At 47.7% G+C, this 22,244-nt stretch overlaps 2 protein-coding genes across 3 annotated transcripts in view; one reads left to right on the plus strand and one right to left on the minus strand.

Moving 5' to 3' along the window:
- wnt5b (wingless-type MMTV integration site family, member 5b) overlaps positions 1-22,244 on the minus strand; it is a 39,173-nt gene that overhangs the window by 2,364 nt on the left and 14,565 nt on the right. The window contains exons 2-6 of one of the 2 annotated variants that reach the window (XM_077594047.1): positions 5,773-5,927; positions 5,096-5,183; positions 4,840-4,999; positions 2,678-2,970; positions 61-219 (exon numbers count right to left, since the gene is read on the minus strand). In XM_077594047.1, coding sequence (XP_077450173.1) covers positions 61-219; positions 2,678-2,970; positions 4,840-4,999; positions 5,096-5,183; positions 5,773-5,894 — 822 coding nt within the window. In that variant the 5' untranslated portion in view covers positions 5,895-5,927. Of the gene's footprint in view, positions 1-60; positions 220-2,677; positions 2,971-4,839; positions 5,000-5,095; positions 5,184-5,772; positions 6,279-22,244 lie in introns of those variants that run through there. The other variant, XM_077594046.1, reaches the window with a different exon arrangement.
- fbxl14b (F-box and leucine-rich repeat protein 14b) lies at positions 15,593-18,420 on the plus strand. Its single transcript, XM_077594332.1, has one exon. It carries the CDS (start codon positions 16,284-16,286, stop codon positions 17,484-17,486), a length of 1,203 nt encoding a protein of 400 aa, XP_077450458.1. The 5' UTR covers positions 15,593-16,283; the 3' UTR covers positions 17,487-18,420.

Genomic DNA, 22,244 nt, shown 5'->3' on the forward strand with positions numbered 1-22,244 from the left:
GTTAGCTTTATTCCTCTAGGTGTTTCGGGAGACTCGTTCGTCCCCGTCCGGTTTGGCTACCTTGCGTCCGATACGCATGGCGGCGGCGCTGTCGTACTTCTCCTTGAGGAACTCGCCCACGCGGCGGAAGTCAGCCAACTGGAGCCAGCACGTCTTCAGACTGCACGAGCCTGACACGCCGTGACACTTGCAGGCCACGTTGGCCAGGTTGTACACAGCCTGCGAGATAAAAACAAGCAATCTTTAATTGCAGCTGACTATTGCAATGCTGGCCTCTTGTGGAATTTATTTGTACCTACAGCACCCCCCCCCCCCCCCCTTTTCTGCGTGTGATACATCAGCATAAGATTAGATGTCATTCGTTACCTTTCTAAAGTGCAACTATCTAGGTGGATTCGTTATTGTTTCAGTCAATGAGTTAACTTCTGGTGTTTTTACAAACAAATACAAAAGACCACAAGGTGGCGCATTGAGATCATATTTAAGGAAAAATGAATTGAGCGCAACTGCATCGCAACATGACCAGGGTCAGCCAATTGCAATGACTGACCCACAAGCATCAACAAAGTCATTAAACGCATCTAAGGTCCAATCCTAATTTTCCTCGCAGCAAGGCTAAAGACAGTGACACAAATCGTTGCTAGAGTCATTTTGATTCTGCGCGTTTCACCGAGGCGTCTCACTTAGAGAAAACCTTGATAGCCGCACTTTTAGCATCCAGTGTTCGCCTTGTATGTGAAAAACAGAACAGGAAATACAAGAAGATTTATGATGCTATCTGCAGAACTTCAGGGGGAGCCCCACCAGGCCTCCTGAGCCCCCGAACCCTCCCCGAAAAAAGGCTCACACGCAACACACATCATACCAAGGACATCACTCATCACGCTTTGTGCTCACATAAAACTCTCTGTGTTCTTTGGACGGGGACACACATGAGTGGCTGTCCTCTCCTCGGGTTGCCTGATCCCCATTACCTTTTCACCTCTGTTAACCTTTCAACCCTGAACCCCCCCTCCGCCAACCCGCTCGCATTGCCCCTCTCCTTTCCTACACGGCAGGCATAGCAGTCGCCACCCGGCAATCCCGCCGTCCAATCACAACGACCCCCCCCACCACCCTTTGGACAAACAATGGCATTTTGTTAGGGTCGGCGTTTTATTCATTCTCGCCAGTTCTTGACTCGCTTTGCTCAAACGGGGTGTCGGGTGCCCCCGGTTTATGGGGACGTTTTCCGACATATGAGGTCATGCTGTGTGTGTTATGAGTATCACACTGTGCTCTTTGGTGGAACACGCCTGCTGGGCTCATTGACACGGTCAGTCATCCGTGGCGGAGACGCCATCTTGTCACGAGCAACATTCAGAAGAGAACTGCAACTTCTCCTTTTGGCTTTTCCGCTGTCATTGACGGTGATAGACGTCCATTCCGCTTTCACCGGGCGATCTCCCAGTCGAAGCGGATTGGACGTGGATCACATCCGTGACCGGACATTGCGTTTAAAGCCTACAGTCGTTTTATGTCCCGTGCGCACTTGCGCTGGACAACAAGGCACTTTTTCGCAATTTTTAGCCGAGGGCAAAAAGAAAGAACTTGTCTTTTATTGCCAGCGGACGTCACTGTTGGAATTTGCTCTAAAAAAATCCTGCTGATGAAAGATAAAAACGTTCTCGAGGGAGGTTGAGATGGAGAACGTACATCTCCAGTGTGTGTGTGCGACAAGTGCCGCCTCATTTGATTTGTGTCAAATGGAGACAGTTGGCCCCGGTGTGTGTGCCAGCGAGGCTTTGAGAGTCGGGGGAGTGTGACGGAGGTCCATCGCTCACCCCGAGTCTCCATCGGCAGAGGCGGCACACACATTTTTCCTACGCACACACGTTGTCCGCCTTTGTGCACGAGTCAAAGGAAGCTAAACGCTCACGTACACACAGAGCAGCAGGCTCCCCGTCACCTGCGCACAAAAGCGCCGTGGTTTGCCTTGTTCAACCGAGCGGGTCTGCCTTTTTTTTTTTTCTTCATCTCTCTTCCGTTTGGATGGAGAGGAAACAAAGCGAGATGGAAATGTGCGTCGGCGTGTACAGCGCTGTCTCGGTAGATTTCTCATATGCTCTCTTACAGCCCCAGCGGGACCCCCGTAGCAGAAACACAAGCTCGCCAGGCCCTGACCTTTGACGCCAGCCACGCAGGCAAAAAAAAGCAGGCTCGCTGTCTGTCGCACAAATCAAACTTGAGGGGGACGCGCGCTCGTTCGACCGCCTCGTCTCGCAAATGGCCTCGACAAACACGTTCTCTTCGTACGCACAAATCGGCAAACTGAGCTTTTACAAGGCTGCTTAAGTGCACGGAGCCGACAGGGAGGTGAAAGGTTCCTTTTCAGGCCTTCTCAAACATGTCCCATTGTCCTAAGAAAACATTGAAAAACTTTTGGTGAATAAATTGGCTCCAGCCAAAGTCTTAAAAGTTTGCCAAAACCAGTCGAAAGGGGTAATTTTATCCAAAGTATTAGAGCCTTCCAATAAATAACCTTGACACACGCAAAAATACCACCAGGTCAGGCAGTTTCGGGGCCACCTTGACTCACCCACACATTCCAAACTCCCAAGGATGGAGCGGACGCTCCAGATGTCTAAACTTCAGCGCCAAGTGAAAACAAATTGCCAGCGACGTCATTCGTCAGTACCTGTCGTCCCGCTTCGTTGTTCTGCAGGTTCATGAGCGTGCGCGAGTGCTCCGGAGAGCCGCGCGGGAAGTTCTTCTCACGCTCCCGGGCGTCCACGAACTCGCGGGCGAAACGGTAGCCGTAGTGCACGTTGTCGCCGCAGCCGCCCCAGAGCCAGTCGCGGGGCAGGTCGCGGGGACGCGCCGCCCGGCTGCAGCCGCAGGTGGACAGTTCGCCTTCGCGACACGCCCGACTGATCGCGTTGACCACGCCGGCCGCGCTGATGGCGTACGTGAACGCCGTTTCCCTTGAACCTAAGAGGGAGGGGGGACATAGGTTGAGGTTTCAGATTCTTCTACAGCAAAATTCACATTTCTTGTTTGTTTGTGCTGTAACAGTAAAGACCCCAGCCACTTCAACACAGCCTGAGCAGAGCATTTAAAAAAATTCCCAGACTCCACTTTGGAATACGCAAGTCTTGCATCAGTGGATTTAATACACAAAGTGCCTTGGGTATATGCAAAACAACAAAAGATGGCTACCGGGAAGGTAACAGCTTAAGTACAGACAAACCCGTCAATTTGCATGAAAACAGATGAGAGCCTCATGCGTTTTCTTGTTGAATTTTACAATGCTATTAACACTTTCTGTATGGGATCACTACTGTATTTACTAATATCTAAAGAATAAACGCCATTACACCTTCATACCTGTCAACCTCTGCCGATAACTGCCCTTATAAATGATTATTGATTCCCCTTACAAACCCCCCAAAAAACTTACAAACACCGTACGAGTCGTACGGTGTTTGTAAGGTTTTTTGGGGGGTTTGTAAGGGGAATCAATAATCATTTATAAGGGCAGTTATCGGCAGAGGTTGACAGGTATGCACCTTTGCAATTTAAACACATTGTAATCTTATAGTGATTTTAAATAACATGCTTGGATATATTTCACAATTACTTTTTTTAAAGTCGATTTTAAAAAGCGCTCCAAAAGCAGCCCTGCAAACCTTCCCGGTGTGGACTGTCTAATTCCCGCACTATCCGCAGCGTTCAATCCACACCCAGGCACCCACGCACGCACGCACGCACGCATCCACGCAGCAGACATGCAGGTATGCGTGCACCCAGCCAGCCGACACACATTTTATTGCATCTCCGGATGTGCCGGCTCGGTGTCAGCTCATCGGCGCATTTCAAAAGAGCTTTCGCCGAGGACAATGGAGCCCCTCGCACCTCCGTTTCAAGGTGGACAGAGACGGACGGACTGTCAATAGAGACGGCGGCGAGGGGACCGAGACGGCCGGCTCGCGCCTCGTCTGCTGCCCCCCGCCCTCTAGCGGATTTGACACGTACGTGTTGATGAGCGCTTTCCCACGTCCCCGCTGGGAATTAGACGCGCGGGGATTGTCATCCGAGTCCGACAAGATTTTCAGAGCAGGGCAGCCAGCGGACAGGGACGCGCTCGATTGTCTGCTCGTCCGCATTGTTTGGCAAGCTTACAATGGCAACTATTGTTTTTGGACGTGCTGCCACTAAAAATCACTGGAGTGTGTTAAAAAAAAAAGAAAAAAAAAGAAAGTGGGTCCCATTCAACAGCAACATTCCAGACAAAAATATATTTTTTAAAAGTATTTTGTCACTGCTAACAATGTGCTTCTCCAACTCATCAACTGACATTAATGGTGATAATTCTCGCAGTAGGAATGGATTCGACATCTAATACCGTCAGTGGCATTGAGTGGCCTAATTGACAGAAACTTGTTTTATTATATGAAGGGCAACAGGTGCATACCCACGTTTAATATATCATCAATCACATAATGGGGCATGTTATGCTTGTCACTGTATGTCAAAGTTATTGAGATAAGAACAACGTTTTTTTAATGGTTTGAATGAAGTAATGGTGGTGACCAAGGTTCTGGGTTTGATTCCCCACCCTTCGCATCCTTGAGCAAGAACTCGAGATTGCTCGTGATGCTCGTCGGTAACGGTGGAAAGACACAATAAAAGCGAGCGTAATGAAATTGGACCAATTTCATGACCATCCCTGTAAAAATAAAAGCTATTTCCCAATGAATTTTGAGCATCAGGACTCAAACGGGTACTTCATGATGCCTAATTTCAAAACAGTTGGACCATCTTGAACTAATATACGAAAGTGTCACAATCCCAATTTACCGATTTGCATGACGCGTCCAAAGACGGACGTGCTGTCCACTGTGCTGCAGTTCCACCTCCTCTGTCTGAATTGGTACTGGCACTCCTTGATGCCTGTTTTAGCTCCGTCCCCGATGTACATCATGTGGTCCTGGTAGAGCTGGCACAGTTTCCTCTGACCCTGCAGACAAATAAAAGCAAACAAACAAACAAACAAACAAAAAGTCAACCAAGCGTTCCCGGAATCAACGCAGAGAGCCGAATGTGACAATATTACCTGGGAGAGCCCGGACAGCTGACTGCAAAGCGGCTGGGCTCCAATGATGTACATCTCCGGCCTCTGAATGGGGGTCAGCGCCATTGACCTGCATCATCATAATGCATCATTTGGATCTTTGCGCTCGGGATAGGATGTTAAAGGTCAACACGCTTTTGAACGCCTTCTCCATCGGAATGCATGGAAGAAATCAAGATGGTGGCGCACAGGTGAACTTAACCTGCACATTCCACCCCGAGGACAACACGGACTACATTTGCTTTGGAAGTCAAGAACAAGGGTGGACAATTGAAGGGCCAATAGGGGCCGAGGAGCAGCCCCCTAGCTCGGGCCATTTGGGGCTCCCCGAGGGTAAATATTGTGACAGAGCCCTCACATTTGTTCTGACGAAAAGCACCCCGCCCCTCCTAAACACACACACACACACACACACACACACACACACACACACTCACACACACGCACGCACGCACGCACGCACGCGCGCACAAACAGACATGACGCGCATTCATTACATTGTCATTTTCGGCCAAAAAGCGTGCGGATAATTGTGCGTAAAAAGCCGTGCGTGATGCTCTTCATCTAATCCTGACATGACAAGGCCTGTTTTCTCTCATCGAACAGGATTTATTGGAGCTGTAAAAGAGCCATAAAAGCCATACAAAAGAGTTACTCACCACCACGAGTTGCCGTTCACCAGCAACAACTGCGAGGTTCCGGAGAGGAGGGCGAGCAACCTCACCAACAAGTGCCGGCGGATCCCGTCGCCCTGCCGTCTCCGCGGCCGCCTGGTGTCCATGGTTCGATGCCCGGTTCCGGAGAAAGTGCTCCGCTGTCGAGACATGCGCACGGATGTGATTCGGCTGCTTGGGAAGTCGTCCAAATAAAAGCCCGACGCGTCAAGGGCAAGACCGCACGCAATCTTAAAGTAGAAGCATCGATGGGTAGAGAGGGCAAAGGTTCGGCACCGGTGCTTCCAGGAAAATGCGCGTGAAAATCCAAATCGGCTCGTGCGTAAAAGGCGCCTTGCTTTCGCCCAACACTCGGCAAAATGAATCGCATCAATAAACTGCCATGTTATTGTTTTGATTGGGGAATTTAAAAAGTCTCGATGGCTAGTGAAGCCACAGATCCTGTCTCCCAGTGCGGCCACTTCGCCTCGACTCTCCCGAACCCTGCCTGTACTCTCTCACCCCCTAGTCACCTCTGAACTAGCCCCCCACCCCCTCGCAGCCCTCCCTTCGCAATCCTCCCCACCCAGTTTTACGACCTGGCCAGATTGAATGCAAAGTGGAGCGCAACGTTTGAATATTCTGAGCTCTTTTTACCCTTGCAATTTGACTCCCTTCTAACTCTTTGGCTTCTAATCTAGACGTGGATTGGACGTCTATCACGGTCAATAGCAATCAAATGCGATCCTCCAGTAAATATCCCCATTTAAAAAATACGTTTCCATAGGTGATTTTTGTCATGATCGTTGATTGTGATCAGTTGGCACCAAACAAAACATTCATCCTCCACCTGTAATGTTACCCTGCGACCAAAAGGCGGCGCAGTCGAGCCACGCCGCCGACCAGCGAGGGGGGAGGCCACTCTGAAGAGCAACTTGGGCCATGCTCGACATATATCTATAAAATAAAACCAGCCGGAGTAAGAGGGGGGAGGAGAGATGCCAAGAACGGACTGGTCCCCGAAGGTTATGAGCAATAGCCATGCAACAGGGAGCAATGCTGTTTTTTTTAAAAAAAGCTCCTCTGTGAATGAAAAAGCAGCTTCCACTCAGTCCACGCTGCAGTTGTGTTGCAAAATGCTCCTAATAGTTGGGTCCACTCAGTGTCCGATCTCACCTTCATGGAGCCATCTGGTCACCTAGTAAACATCTTCCCAGAAGCGACGACTATAAAATGACTAATGAAGGAAGAACGGGTTGTAAAGGCAATGTTTTTCTTTACGGGCCAGGTCTTTACTTGGACTTGGGAACCGGCGACCCCTTCCTCTGAGGCGCACCAGGAGGTGAAAGGTCAGAGGGGGTTGTAAAGTGCTGACCCTGGATATGTTAGGGGATTTGGGGTGTTTTTGGAATGAAGTCGCAAAACCCTGGAGACTTGCTAACGAATAGTATTGGTGTCCATGCGCAGCAATGGCTAAGCAAACGTCATAGCCAGATAGCATTAATTATTCATACCGTTTATCCTCACCCGGGTTATGGGGGTGCTGGACCCCATTCAACCAACTATGGGGGGGGGTTTGAACTGATGGCCAGCCAATCACGGGGCATAAGGAGACAACGCTCACACTAATACCTAGGGGCAATTTAGAGTGTTCAACCAGCCTCCCCTGCAGGAGATGTGGGAAGAAAACGCAATACCCAGAGAAAACCCACGGGTAAAACACGCAAACTCCACGCAGGAAGGTCGGAACCTGCCCGGGATTGAACCCTTGATTTCAGAACTGTGAGGCCCACGCGCTAACCACTCGGCCGCGCAAGATAACAGCAAGGCGATCACGTGCATTGATTCTTTATCATCCGCAAAGAATGACAGTCGTGGGCCTCTGGGTATTCATTCAGAATCTGTGGTGTTGTTGTTTTTGTTGTTGTTGGCTGGGGTATATAAAAGGCACACCCAGTGGAATGTGCACCCCTAAGAACACACCTATAAATTGTAGCTTCTTTTATAGAAAATTGATGGATGGATGGATGAATGGAAAATTCAAGTCTTTCTGTCGTATTTGGCATCTTTGAACGCCCGTACAGAAAGGCGGCCTCGGGCTTTGTGTTTTCTTTGGGCGTGTGCGCGCCACTGGTCGGCTTCATCACGCATGCCTCCATCCTCCTCCTCCTCCTCCTCCTCCCTCCATCCATCTCTTCTCCTCCATCAATCCTTCCTTCTGTCAGCTGGCACAGGATGACTCATGCCTCTCGCTCAGAGGCTCAAACTCGCTCCTCTCTAAATATATCTTGCTCTTCACTCCTCTCCGCACCTCCTTTTCTCGGCATCTTCATTGCACGTCTCTTTCTCTCTTCTGCCATCTGTTTCTCTTTCACTGGCTACAAAGCGATATTTCGCACACCTTTGTTTTTTTTTTTCCAGTTTTCTCAGCCAAGTCTGGAAGTGAGGGTGACGTTTCCATTCTGTCTATCGCTCACAAACCCTGTCCAGTCCACACGTGGGGGCTGCGCTTCACTCTGTCTTATTCCTGACGGTGGGAAAATGTAAAACAAGACCACCCGCTTGTCTCACGAGCCCAAACAAACACAAAAAGACCGATGTCAACTGGTATAAACCTTTGCATTTGGAGTTGGGGTGATGCAACGTTTTAACTCATTTGCTCCCATTTACGATGAATGCGTTAAGCGATGGATATGTGAACACAAACGGCGAAGTAACTAATGTAGACAGACAAAGTGGTGATAGTGCATATATTTTCACATTCATTCTCATGATGAAAGTTTGATTTGATGACACTTGACTGTATTCTATTCATTTATGTTCGCTCTCTATTTTTTAATTGTACAATATTTCCCTTCATGAAAATAGTATTAATGCATTAGTTTTGCATCTGCTGTATTTTACGCTAACCCCCACTAGGTAGCACTGTAATTACACCAGTTTTCAGTGGTCGTCCACAAGGAATTTCTGGAGTGAATGATTGATTGCACTTAATGAAATGTGAAACAGTTGATGGAGACAGAAAAAGGTATGACGGCGAATATAACGGTAATTCCCTGCGAGTGGGGTCTGAGCTCAGCTCCTTGCCAGTAGTTGGCAGCGGTGCCAGCCCACTTTTGGCACCTCTGCCGGCATGAGCCAGACGGCAGGCCTCGTTTGGCACCTGACTGGCGCCCCGGGAGAAGCCGACACTCCCCGAGCAGGAAGCCCCGGCAGGGGGACCGAGGCCTGGGCCAGATTGCCTGATTTCCCCTCGGCGCCCTAGAGCTCCATGGGTCAAACTACCCCGGGCCTCGCAAGCCCCTCTCCGGAGAAATTAATAACACACACCAACGCACACCATTTCCATCACTTCAAGAGGGAACCGTATTGGGTTCAATTCATTTCCCGCGGGATTACCTTAGAATAATACTGGAGCATAACTTACTGTATTTACTCGCATATAAGCCGTATTTATAACTCAAAAACATGACTGAATCAAGGGTACGGCTTATATGCGCACAAGACTTGCTCTACTCTATCACCAGTAGATGTCGGCAAAGTAATTTATTCTATTTGTTGGTTATTTTCTGTTTTGCAGGAAGAAAACAACCATTACTGGATGAATTACTAACTTCCTTATGATATTGACCCTAATAATGTGCTTTTGATTCATACAGTATCTCAGAAATACCACATGTGATCATTTTGCTTAAGATTTTCCCTTCAAAGTAACACATTTGTACTCCATATTCAAATCAAATCAAAAGCCTTTATTGTCATCATACACAGCTGCATATAACAAAATTGGTGGTGCTACTCCTGGCTTTTCAAAGTGTGTTTTCCTTGTAAAAAAAACATAAATAGTAGTATAAAAGTATAAAAAGTCACATCCCGGCTAGGTGAATTCTAAAATATTGCACAGATTCTGAAATATTGCACAGATTCTAAAATATTGCACAGATTTCTAAGATATTGCACATTGTTATTGCACATCCGGAAGTTATTGCACAGAAGGGATTGTGTGTCGTGCTAACGCAAGTTCAGAGTCCTGATGGCTGTGGGAAAAAAAACTGTCCTTAAGTCTATTTGTCCGTACTTTGTGAGACCTGTAGCATCTACCAGAGGGCAGCAGCTGGAACAGGTTGTGACCAGGGTGGTATTGGTCCCTGACAATGTTCCTGGCTCTGCTGAGGTAGCAAGGGCTGGCAATGTCATCCAGTGAGAGTAGAGAGCAGCCGATGAGAAATTGTAAAATTCAACGACTTTAAGGCAATTTTAAGGGTGTGGCTTATACGGAGGGGTGGCTTATATGCAAGTAAATATGGTAGCTAACTCGGGTCCACCGGATGCCAAAGCCGCTTTTCCTGCGCTGTGACGCAGTTTTTTGTCCCAAATTGAACAAGCTGTTCCCAATTAGTAAGTTCTTTAGTAAGAATTTTGTCACCAAAAGGCAACAATAACACATTGGAGCTGCCAAATCACGGGTTCTCACTCTCGTTCTTTCAATTGTTAGTTTTTTTTCCTCATTCCAATTCTCCAGGCACCGATTCATTGTTGTGATGCGGACTCCACGCGAACGCCATGTATTTCCTAAAAGATGAATTATACACACAAGGGCTACATAAGTCAGCGAAACAAGTCCTTCCGGAAAGGTCTACGAAAGACACGGGTGGAAATGGGTGAAAAACAGCTAATCATTCCCCAATAGAACAATGGCTCCATGGAAGACGGCAAGGAAATCAACTTGAATAAAAGGAGCGCCGCATAAATTTGTCACTTTTATGTGATGGTTTAAACGGAAAAAAGGAAGAAGAAAAAAAGATTCATTTACACGCTTCGACTGCACCACGCAGTTTACTTTCCACTCAGCGGCCACTTTATTAGGCACACCTCACTCAAAGATAGGGAAGAAAAGTCGCCTTGTATCGCACTTTCCGTCTGGAAACTCGATATTTTCCACCGTCTTCATGGCGCTCTGCACAAACACAGAGATGACTACACACCTACACACACACATACGGCAATATGCGGTCTTTTCATGCCAACAGATGACAGAGTGCGTTGAAAAAATGCCAAAACGCTGACTACCGAGGGTGAGAGCGAGCGTGCGGCTGAAAAATCTCCCATGTCAGACTGCAGAGCTGGCAGAAACCAAAGGCATTGTTGAGGACACACACACACACACACACACACACACACACACACCTAGGAGGCCTGCATGTTGTCAAAGCATGTGTAGAAACACACACACACACACACACAAAGTCTGTGAGGCCACATAGCAAGACGAGCTGTCGGCGAGAGAGGAAGTACGTGGAAAAACGTAAAGAAGAAGAAGAGGGGATAAAGACAAGTGTGACCTCATGATGGCTGCCTATGGAACCGATTGTTTTTTTTCTTCCTTACTTTAATGAATGTTCATACGCCCCTCCCAGTCAAAAATAATTGGATATTCAGCGCATGGTACTAAAACTAGGGTATTCAAAGCCAGTCTTCCCAGTTTTGAGCGCATTTACATCGTTTGATGTTGCGATTTATTTGGGGACATTCCTGGGTCACTTCCTGTTCACTCACCCAAAATCAGTGACCTGTACATACCCCCCCCCCAAAATATCTACAGGAAGTGACTCAGAAATGGCCCAAAAATGAGATTTCAATTAATTTCATGGAAACTCACTACCGCACCCTGCTGGCGCGGAGGATTAAAACAAAATTCTACCCGAGCAAGGCAGAAAAATTAGAACAACATAAAACAATTGACACAAACACCAACCTCCGACACATGAACGTCAGTGTGGGCTTTCGCTTTCACATCACCCCCGCTGCGGTGCGCTTGCCAGGTAGATGTCAGCTTTCCGCGTTGACAAGTCGACACAGGCCCGGTCGCCTTGACGACCGAGAGGCAGGCACACACGAAGGGACAATTATCGCAGACGACCCTAAGTCGTCAACACGTCGGACGGCACGTGTCGCGGGTACGTCGGCGCTCACGTGACGCGACTTGTCACATACGAACATGCTTGTGGCGCTCTCCACAAGCATCATGTGACTGCTTCTCCTACTAAAAATACTCTTCTTCCTCCCTTCTCTGTTCATTTCCTGCTCTCTTCCGTGCCGTGTAAGTGCGAGCACAGGCCTAGCAGGCAAAACACACACACACATGCGTGTGCACGCAAACACGCACACAAGCAACGGGTCACGCAGAGGCTCTGCGCTGGCAGCTCAAAACTGAGCCGGTGGATTTTTGTCCCGCCTCCCTCTGTGTTTGCGCCTCCTCGCTCTTTCTCACTTTTACCACCACCAGGGTGTGTATTGATGTTTTCATATTTCTTTTATTGGTTCAATTGGTCGTGTGCCTTTTTATTTTTTTTAAATTATTAATTATTCTCAAGCATTGAATCCCAGGTTCGGACATTCCTGAGTGGAGTTTGCATGTTCTGGCTCTGCCGTGGGTTTTTTTCCGGGTACAGACGCTCCCCTACTTACGAACGAGTTAGGTTCCGAGCGATTGTTCATAAGTTGAATTTGTTTGTAAGTTGATTCAGTGCTATATTTTGTATTATAATTTATGTTTAAGGCCTATATAAGTATATTGAAGGTTTATATAAGTGCATTTGTATGTTTAAGGCTTGTATAAGTAACACACATTGGTTTGTACTGAAAAAAACATTTAATAAAATGGAGATAATATGTACAGTACTGTATAGAGAGAGAGAGAGATTTATGGATTAGAAACTGGCCGAAAGAAGCGATCTAACGACGATTGCACAGTTTTCTTCTTTTTTTCATCATAAATGATGCGGTAGCACTGTATGGCATCATTCAATTGATTTGCAAACTTTGTGCAACGTTCAATATTTGGGTCCTGCTGCTCGATCTTTCTGTTTATAAATGGTACTGACGGTCGAACGATTCAATGCCCGTGCAACACTCACCACTCTCACGCGCATCAAGCTTCGTTATTATTGCCGCTCGTTTCAAATGAAATGGCTTGCCTCTTTCTTGCACCTCCCTCAATATAAGCCTTTTGCTTTTTACCAACCATATTCAATAATGGATGCACGAGATATTTAATGATACAAATGAAAAAGGTTCTTTGCGCACTGGAGATACGTTCACGCACTTCCGCATTGCAACGAATTGGACAGAAGAAGGTAGATGCTGGGTGAGCTGAGCTCTCACAGCGCCAGGTGTCGGTATTAGCGGCGGAAAGAAGCACTACTCGGAAAAAAATACAAAATCGAACTTACGAACATTTTTCAACATAAACGCAATTTGCAGACATGTTCGTATGTACATTTGTTCGTAAGTCGTATGTTCGTAAGTAGGGGAGCATCTGTACTTCCTCCCACATCCTAAAAACATCCAGGGTAGGCTGGATTAACTCTCCAAATGGGCCCGAGGTATGAGCATGAGCCAAAAGTGATGTGGTGGGCCGGATTTGGTCCCCCGTGCCACCACTTTCACACCAGCGTGTTAGATGCAAATAAAGCACATTACATGTTTGAATAAAATGGAATCGTGGTTGGATTTGTCATATTGTATAACATGAGAATAAAATAGCGATCTGAGGTGCTAACCAGATTCAAAATGAAAGGCGTTCATCATTTTAATTTGCAAACGAGCGAGATTTTCAAATCCAAAGCGAGCTTCCAAGCTATCTTATTTTTTTTTTCCATCCCTCCTTTGAGACTCACAAATATCCCATTTGAGTACACGCCCGCCGCACCGGAAATGATCAGTCGCGGCATCTAATTGGAGCGAGCCCAAGGGTGAAGCTAATCCCATCCTAGTTTACGACCGCGCTGCCAAACCCGCTTGGTAAACCCCAAGAAAACTCGAGCCGCTTTTTCCAACCCGGCCCGTCTGTCCGTCAAAGCGTTAGCATTCACGTCACGGCCGCTTGCTTTGAAAACACACGCCGCCCATACGGTGAATGGCATACGCGGGCGGACACGGACGGCCTCACTTTGCCCTTGACGGCGCACGTGGGAGAAAAGGTTGAAGGTCAATAACGTTACCGAGCTGAAACACACACCCCAATCGATATACAATAATTCAACAGCAACGATGAAGTAATCCATGCGGCGGCACGTCAACTTGCCTATTTCTATAAATATATATATATTTTTGCACCTTTTTAATCCTCACCCGATCCCTCTTCTTTATTTCACACTACTTGTAGGTTTCCCATCAGCTCTTCCTCCCCCTCGCCCGTTCTCCTCAAGCACTCGGCCACACTCCACTGGCTTCGGCAAACGGCTCCCCTGTCATATTATCTCTCACACACACACACACACACACACACACGCACACACAAACACACTCGCACACGCACACACAGTGTGGCAGATGCAGGCGTCCGGGACAGACATATGTTCCTTTGAATGAACAGGCCATGCACATGCAAACGTATGGAGATAACGCGCGAGTGCAAGGTTACGTTAGTGGGTGAGAGAGGCCCGTCGCAGGGGAAAAAAAGTTGGACACGGCAGCTCCAAAACATCGACAGAAAAACTTTTTTTTTTGCTGAATTCATGATGCATGTCATAACATAAGCAAAGCCAGATGCGAGATGACATTCGGCTTCAAAGTGATTATATTGGATCTTAATAAAAGACACATGAGAGGGTTTTTTTTTACTCTTTGGAGATTAATTTATCGCCTCAGTCTCAGCCTTAAGTGACTACTTAAGGACACCGCCGCACTTCTTAGGGAAACTTATTTTACACCGTAACAGACTTTCTTGAGAGGAGTTATGCGTGTTTATTCATATAAGGTGCGATGTGCAATATAATTTAGTAGAAAGTCTGGAAATGACACTGCTGCAGCACTATTATAAAAGTGAATATTAGTCTTAAAAAATAAAATAGAAAGGCGGAGGCATTATCATGAAATCAACTCAATTGCATTTATGCTGGAAGATGATTTAAAAAATATTTTTTAATTCTGATTACAGCCAAATGATGCATGCTGTTTCACAAAATGCAATGAGTTTGTTTATTTTTCTAATCCGGCATTTTTTTCCCCTTACCATTTTATTTTATATATTGTTAGTACTTGGGACTAATTTCAGTGGTCATATATGGAAACAGATAAGTGTTAATGAACATTGTAGTCCTTTCTGTTTCTTTCATTCACCAGCGCTGACCAAATTGCTTTACTTTGTAATATAATAAACTCTTTCATTCTGATAACTGCCAGAAAAAGTAACGTTATTTTTAATAAAGAACAGGATTTACTGTATTTAATCTGAAACCTTAATGAAAAACAATAGTATCCGGCGTTTTTTTCTTTCTTCTTGTCTGTCTACATTAGTTACGCCACCGTTTTTGTTCAACAATCAATGACAATGAATGATGTGTGCACCCTTTGAATAGAACTGTACTGTCATGCGCTCACTTTGCAGGAGGATTTCCCCTCACCGCAGCAAAAAGAAAGACTGAAAGCGAAACACAAAAGGTTGTCAGCCAAGTAAGAAAAGTGAATAGACTTCTCCAGTTGACTTTGCTGTTTCCTGTGTGGTCCGCTTAAAGGGTTAAAGCCCAGAGTGAACTGAATTGTAAGAAGTTGGTTTCCAAGGGAAACTGTTCGCACCGTTCCAGCTGAGGCGGGATGTACCAACTGCTCGACACCGGGAGGGGTGCTCCGTCACGGAAAATGAAGCCAGTGATGCGTCGTTTCGGTATTTACGGGTAATTTAACCGATTATTACAGGTGAACGCGCAAATCTATCGTACGGTGTTGTTGAAAGCGGCGAATGGTGGGGTTTTGTTCAAAAGAGTCTGAATTGATATCGACATGTATCCCCCCCTCGGGAAAGTTCAGAATGCTGGCGTCCCTGGCAAGTCGGTTTGAAAAGAGCAGACAAAGGCGACTGGGAGTGCAGGACGCCCCTCGCCTTCCTCGCTCAATCCCACTCTGGAGTCTGTGTTGGCCGGCCATGGAACAAGTCCTCGGAGTCGCTCGTGTTGCCCTGACTGTTTTTTTCCGCTTCTGAAATGCACGACCGTCTGGATCCGCGAGTGGACGCCTTTTTGCGGCGAGAAGACATTGAGGGACGCGTCGTTTGAGGGAGGGAGAGAGAGAGCGAGAGGAGTGGGGAGCTTGACGCCGTTTCCTCCTCTCTTCCTCCTCCTCATCCTCCTCCTCCTTCTTCTCCTCCTTCTGGCTTTCGCTCCCTTTTCCTCCTCTTTTTGGCGGAAGCAGGAATAAGCGCTTTTACGGGCTCTTTTGCCTCGCTTCTTTTCAATGTGACTGCGCCAGCACGCCGGCTCAAGAGTTGGATCGATCGCGCGCACTTGGAGCGCGAGGAAAGAAAAGTCGGTTGGGCTTTTTGAGGGGTGAGCGAGGGAGGGTGGGAGGGAGGGAGGGGTTGAGGTTTAGCGGAGGGGAGGCCAGGCGAGGCGAGGCGGGGGTCAGCCGGGACTGTTGCTACTTTTTGTAAAGAGCAGCTTCTTTTTTTTTCTTTTTTGCTTTTCTCGGAGGCGGGGGTGTGGAGTATTAATTCTTATATGCCTGGGTTTTGAAAAACAATGGAGACGCACGTTTCGTGCCTCTTCCCGGAAATTTTGGCCATGATTTTCAGTTATCTGGACGTGAGGGACAAAGGCAGGGTGGCCCAAGTGTGCGCGGCTTGGAGGGACGCGTCCTACCACAAGTCGGTGTGGAGGGGGGTGGAGGCCAAGCTGCACCTCCGGCGGGCCAACCCCTCGCTCTTCCCCAGCCTCCAGGCCAGGGGCATCCGGAGGGTCCAGATCCTGTCCCTGCGCCGCAGCCTGAGCTACGTGATCCAGGGGATGCCCAACATCGAGTCGCTCAACCTGTCGGGCTGCTACAACTTGACCGACAACGGGCTGGGGCACGCGTTCGTGCAGGACATCCCCTCGCTACGAGTGCTCAACCTGAGCCTGTGCAAGCAGATCACCGACTCCAGCCTGAGCCGCATCGCCCAGCACCTGAAGAACCTGGAGGTGCTGGAGCTGGGCGGTTGCAGCAACATCACCAACACGGGCCTGCTGCTGGTGGCCTGGGGCCTGCAGCGGCTCAAGAGCCTCAACCTGAGATCCTGCCGCCACGTCTCGGACGTGGGCATCGGGCACCTGGCCGGCATGACCCGCAACGCCGCCCAGGGCTGCCTGAGCCTGGAGCACCTGACGCTGCAGGACTGCCAGAAGCTGACCGACCTGTCCCTCAAACACATCTCCAAGGGGCTCTTCAAGCTGCGGGTGCTCAACCTCAGCTTCTGCGGCGGCATCTCCGACGCTGGCATGATCCACCTCTCGCACATGACCTCCCTGTGGAGCCTCAACCTGCGCTCCTGCGACAACATCAGCGACACGGGCGCCATGCACCTGGCCATGGGCACCCTGCGCCTGTCGGGCCTGGACGTGTCCTTCTGCGACAAGATCGGCGACCAGACGCTGGCCTACATCGCGCAGGGGCTCTACCGGCTCAAGTCGCTCTCGTTGTGCTCCTGTCACATCTCCGACGACGGCATCAACCGCATGGTGCGGCAGATGCACGAGCTGCGGACGCTCAACATCGGACAGTGCGTGCGTATCACCGACAAGGGCCTGGAGCTCATCGCCGACCACCTGACCCAGCTGGCCGGGATCGACCTGTACGGATGTACCAAGATCACCAAGAGGGGGCTGGAGAGGATCACGCAGCTGCCCTGCCTTAAAGTTCTCAACTTGGGACTCTGGCAAATGACCGAGAGCGAGAAAGTCAGATGATCCGCTCCGGGAGGAAGCCGCTAAAAAAAAAAAAACAGATCTCATATTGAGTTTTCATGTCCCACATGCAATTTTTTAACGTTGGCGCCAAACTTTTCCTTTGCCCCGATCCTGCCACGGCTTCAAAAAAAACAAACAAACAACAACAAAACATTGGGCTACCTCTTGTGCACTCGTTTTTTTTCCAAGAAGGAAGAGCGGCAAATGGGGAGAAAATGTGCCTAGAGGGACCGTGTGTCGCCCCCTCCCCCATCCGCCCCTTCCAGAATCAAACTCCCTTTTTGTTCGCCCCCCACCCCTCAACTATTTGGAAACCGGAGAGACCGTTTGCAATCTTCTGATCATCTTAACTGGCGCTTTATGCAAAGTCGAAACACAAATTGCACGCGGCGGTGGCGGCGCGTCCAATTTGTCCTTTTCCAATCAAAACGCGCTTCGAAAAGTTATCACGTGTGAAGCTTCAGGTATCTCAATCCAAAGGTGGAAGGAAGGAAGCGCGAGTGGGGGTAACCGTAGTGAATGTTGCTTCAAATTGAAGTGATTTTTTTTTCTGTTGGTATTTTTCACCCCTCTTTTTAAATCGATTGAAACGAATCAGGGTTCTGTCCTTTTGGTTTATTTTCGGAGGATGGACGTGCTCCCTCCCCAGATTTAAAAAAAAAACACGCCAAGTACACTTGGAATAAGTAGCAATCGATTAAATTCCCGAGCTCGCGCACGCCGCGTCTCTTTCGGGCCACGTGTGCGCCTTCACTTCCATGTGATGCAATGACCTGCTTGATAAACGGATATGTGCGTCCTGCTGAAACAGCTGAAGAAAAAAAAAAGATGTGTATATTGTTTGTAAAGCTGAATTAACAACATGCAGAATTCCAAACTTAAAATGTTTTATATTCTTACGAGCAAAAACAATTAAAGATATTTATATAATGAAGCCAAAGTGCCTTTTGTGTTGATTTTATTTACTGCACGTTTGCGAGGATTAGCATATTTTGCCGTCCTACGATAAAGAGGGACCCCCCCCCAACCCCATCAGCATCATCCTCGCTCGCCTTTCATTCTGAGGAGAGGAAAAATCTGTTGTGTTGTTTTATTATTTATGAGCGCACTCAAAATGGATGCCTTGATTCGGCCGCATCGCCTTTGTAATTAAGCAACCAACGCAAGGCACCGGAGCAAGCTAGCATCTCCGTGATTATTCAACGCTCTTTTTCCCATCAATTACTTTTCTATCATTTGTAAGGGAGGTTTTTTTCCCTTTGTGATTTTTAGAAGGGAGATTTTAAGATTGCAACGCCACACACACACACACAGGGGTCACTTGCCATTGTGCTATGGGAAGTTAGAAAGGCAGCTTCGGCGAAAGGGGGGGCGGGGGGTCGCCTCGCTCCTCTTTTCCCTCTTGTTCAGTCACGCATACCACAACTCGGGCCAGCCGGGAGACACCCCCCACTCGCCTTTCACCCCTCGCCACCCCCCACACACTTCTTTTTAACATTCCACACCATCATTCAAAGCATTTAGACATTCCCCTCCGTCCCTCCCAAAGTGGGCATTTGGGGGAGAGAAAAGGGATCGTTGACCACAGGGACCAAAATGTCAGTGTTTCACCGCCAACGGCGCTTTTCGGGTCGGTCCGGATTTCAACCCGGCCGCCGTCCCTTTTGCCGCCATCGATCGCAGCCGTGCGGCGGAGGCAGGGACGTGTAACTCTGCTGGCTAATAACGGCAATGACAGCTTTAACGCAGCCTCCTTTTACGGCGCCTCGTCAACTATTATGTTTGATTACAAGTGCAAATAAAAGAGGCGACGGCCGGGTGGTCGGCCGCCGAGCGCCAAGTCGCCGTTCGGCGCGACGGCCCGCGCTGCCGCTGAATAAATCACGTAAACAACCTATTTTAATACGTGTTGCTGTAAAATTAAACTGTCCGATGCAATATCTCGGTAGATGCCAATAGAAAAACAAATCGGACCATTTTTTATTATTTTTTTCCAGGTATTCCTCTTGTTTTGGCCTCGGTAGCAAGATAAGCTAATTACCTCGGGGCCATCGCTTCATATTTCACAGAATGCGACTCTCTCAAACCTTCCCCCTTAAAAGGTCACGCTATCTCCTAAAAGAGGAGATAAGCTGAGGTGGGAAGTGACGTAAACAACAGAGTCAGAGAAACATGCACTATTTTAATGTAACTGGCAAATTCAAAGGGAAAGCAGTTTATTCTGAAATAAATTGGATAAAAAAATCACTTTCTTTTAGATCAAGGGTCGGGAACCTTTTTGAAAGAGAGAGCCATAAACAATTCCTATTTTCAAATGTTATTCCTTGAGAGCTATACTCTCAATTTAAAAGTCAAAATACATGAAAATGTGCCATTTTTTTGTCATTTTACCACTTTTGAAGTACAAAAAGTATTTGAATTCTTTTGACAACATTGTTACGCTGTTGCTAATCAATGAATATCAATGAGTATCAATGAGAGATTAGATGCAGAAGACTCTAATGAAAAAAACAAGTCAATGCCACTGCTGACGTGACGTTCCTATTGGTGCGTTCGGGACTCGGCTCGCTCACGACCGGTTTCCATATTTTAGCTCAGAGCCATATGCAACCATCAAAAGAGCCACATGTGGCTCCCGAGCCATAGGTTCCCTACCCCTGCTTTAGATGTTTTCTAGCCTGGTGGCTTAAATTGGTCAAAAAGTGAGACATTTTAAGCTCACTGCCTCTTGACATGGCACCCATTCATTTTCGTTTAAAGTCATTTTTTAATAATTGCATCGCTGAAAAAAGTAAACCCCATCCGAGTCCCGCCGAATCACCTCATTAGAGAGCGAATGATCCTCCGGTGACGGCGATGGACGTGCATCCATTTGAGCTGGAAGAACTGGCGGCTGTCAATTGCTGGGAAATCACAACATCCCATGAGCCACAAGGTGACCTCTGACCTCCAGATGTGGTGGCCTGCAAACTATTCCCGTCCGTTGCGACGGATTTGCGTTCGTATCGCAAAGGCCGACCTCGCTACGGGGCTAACAGTCTGCTCTGAGCTCCAATTTACGATTTCTTATCTATTTCTTTTATCGCAGAGTTTGCGCTCGTTTCCGGCAAAATGCGCTGTCGCGATCAAAAGCGCGTGGCAGAAGAGCCTCACGCCGGCGGAACGTATCCGGCTCTCAGCGTGAGTCTATTTAAAAAGAAACGCAAACGCATGCTGGCGAACGACTCTACTGACAAGATTTGGAAGCCGTACGTTCCCCAGGCTGGGTCCCCGAATTAGACAAAAGGCCCCCCGACTTTTCCGCATGTAGGTCGCGGAGGGGGAAAGCGGCCTAATAAAAATGTGTTCATAGCGTAAATGCTAGCGTTTGAACTTTGTGGCGTGCTTGTGATCACGTCGCCAGCGCCGTCATACTTCCTGTCGGGCGAGGGTGGAAGACTTTTACTGCTTACCATTAAAGAAGCAGTACGCCATTAAAAAAAAGTGTGTGTGTGTGTGAGGGGGGGGATTTGTGACTGGGTTTCTTGACAACAAAGCGTTGAGGGGGGCATTAGCAGCGTGGTGCAACTGAGAAGCCCCAAGCACCCCCATTGCCGCACCTCCCCCACCCAAAACTCGTTCTGTCTGCTGTGACGTCCGCCCGTGGCTCTCCGCGTTCCATTTTTAGCTCTCCGCTTGTTTCCATTTAATGTCATAAGCAGCTTTAATTTCTTCATCTTATTTTATGTCTGGGTGTTTTTTTTTGTTCTTTCAATACTGGGCATTTTTCACTCCCTTTTCTTTTCCTCCTCCCTCCACTTCTTTGGAGCCGGCACCTGGTGCTGAGGTGTCACCGAGTTACGGCGAACTTTGAAGTCCCCCTTGCCCCCCCCTGGGGACGGCGGGGGGGGGTGGGCTAACGCGGGACCTTCAGCCTGTCAAGTCTCGGTTGAAGTTCTTTGGTGTCGCTTTAAATTTGATGGGAAACTTGGAAATATTTGGATTAATCTGTTCATTCGGGTGGTTTATGCTAATGAATTGAAATGTCGGGAGCGTGTTCCGGCATTCTATGATATTCTACTTTGGAAATGTAGCATGTAAATGACTGAACAACATCATGTTGTAATTCAATTCATCGTACTGCTCCTGGTCCAAAACTGCTCCTTTCAATGCTAACAGATAGCATGAAGATGTCTATCGCTTCAAGGTTTTTTTTTCTTCCTTAGCCCAGTTGGTCTTTGACATGCATTATATTTACTACTCGTCCATTTTTAAATTTATATGGAAAATGACTGACTTACTGAATATTACTTTTTGAATGAAAATGATAAGAGCTGCTACAATAGGTTAGTATTGTTGAACATTTGACTATTAATTGTATGTCCGTGAAAGTTTTCTAGAGCATTTTGATGACTTGGATCTATAAAATTAATGCCACTTTCACTCAAAATGGATTTTCTACGTTACCGTGGTCAGTGGCAATAAAACATGATCATTCAGAACCAAAAAGTGAAGACGGTTTCAGGCTTATCATATTCTAAAATTCACGCCATATCAAGCTTTTTGCACGGTAGGGGTCATCCAGTAAAGAGGTGAAGGTGACATGAAAAACCAGGGAGAGAGAGAGCGAGAGGAATCTGTGAGTCACTTCAACCAGAAGCCACTAGAAGTCAGCTAACCGTGTTAAAATACCATAAGGCCAGCGACATGCTCCACACCCAAGCCAAGATCTGCCTCCAGTCGAGAAAACTTTGCCAAAGCCCACGCATGTTCATGTTA

The sequence above is a fragment of the Stigmatopora argus genome, chromosome 23 (genome assembly GCF_051989625.1).
Source record: "Stigmatopora argus isolate UIUO_Sarg chromosome 23, RoL_Sarg_1.0, whole genome shotgun sequence".
NCBI classification, from domain to species: Eukaryota; Metazoa; Chordata; class Actinopteri; order Syngnathiformes; family Syngnathidae; genus Stigmatopora; species Stigmatopora argus.

Coding starts and splice junctions, on each gene's coding strand:
- fbxl14b (XM_077594332.1), top strand. CDS start 16,284: ATGGAGACGCACGTTTCGTGCCTCTTCCCGGAAATTTTGGCCATGATT.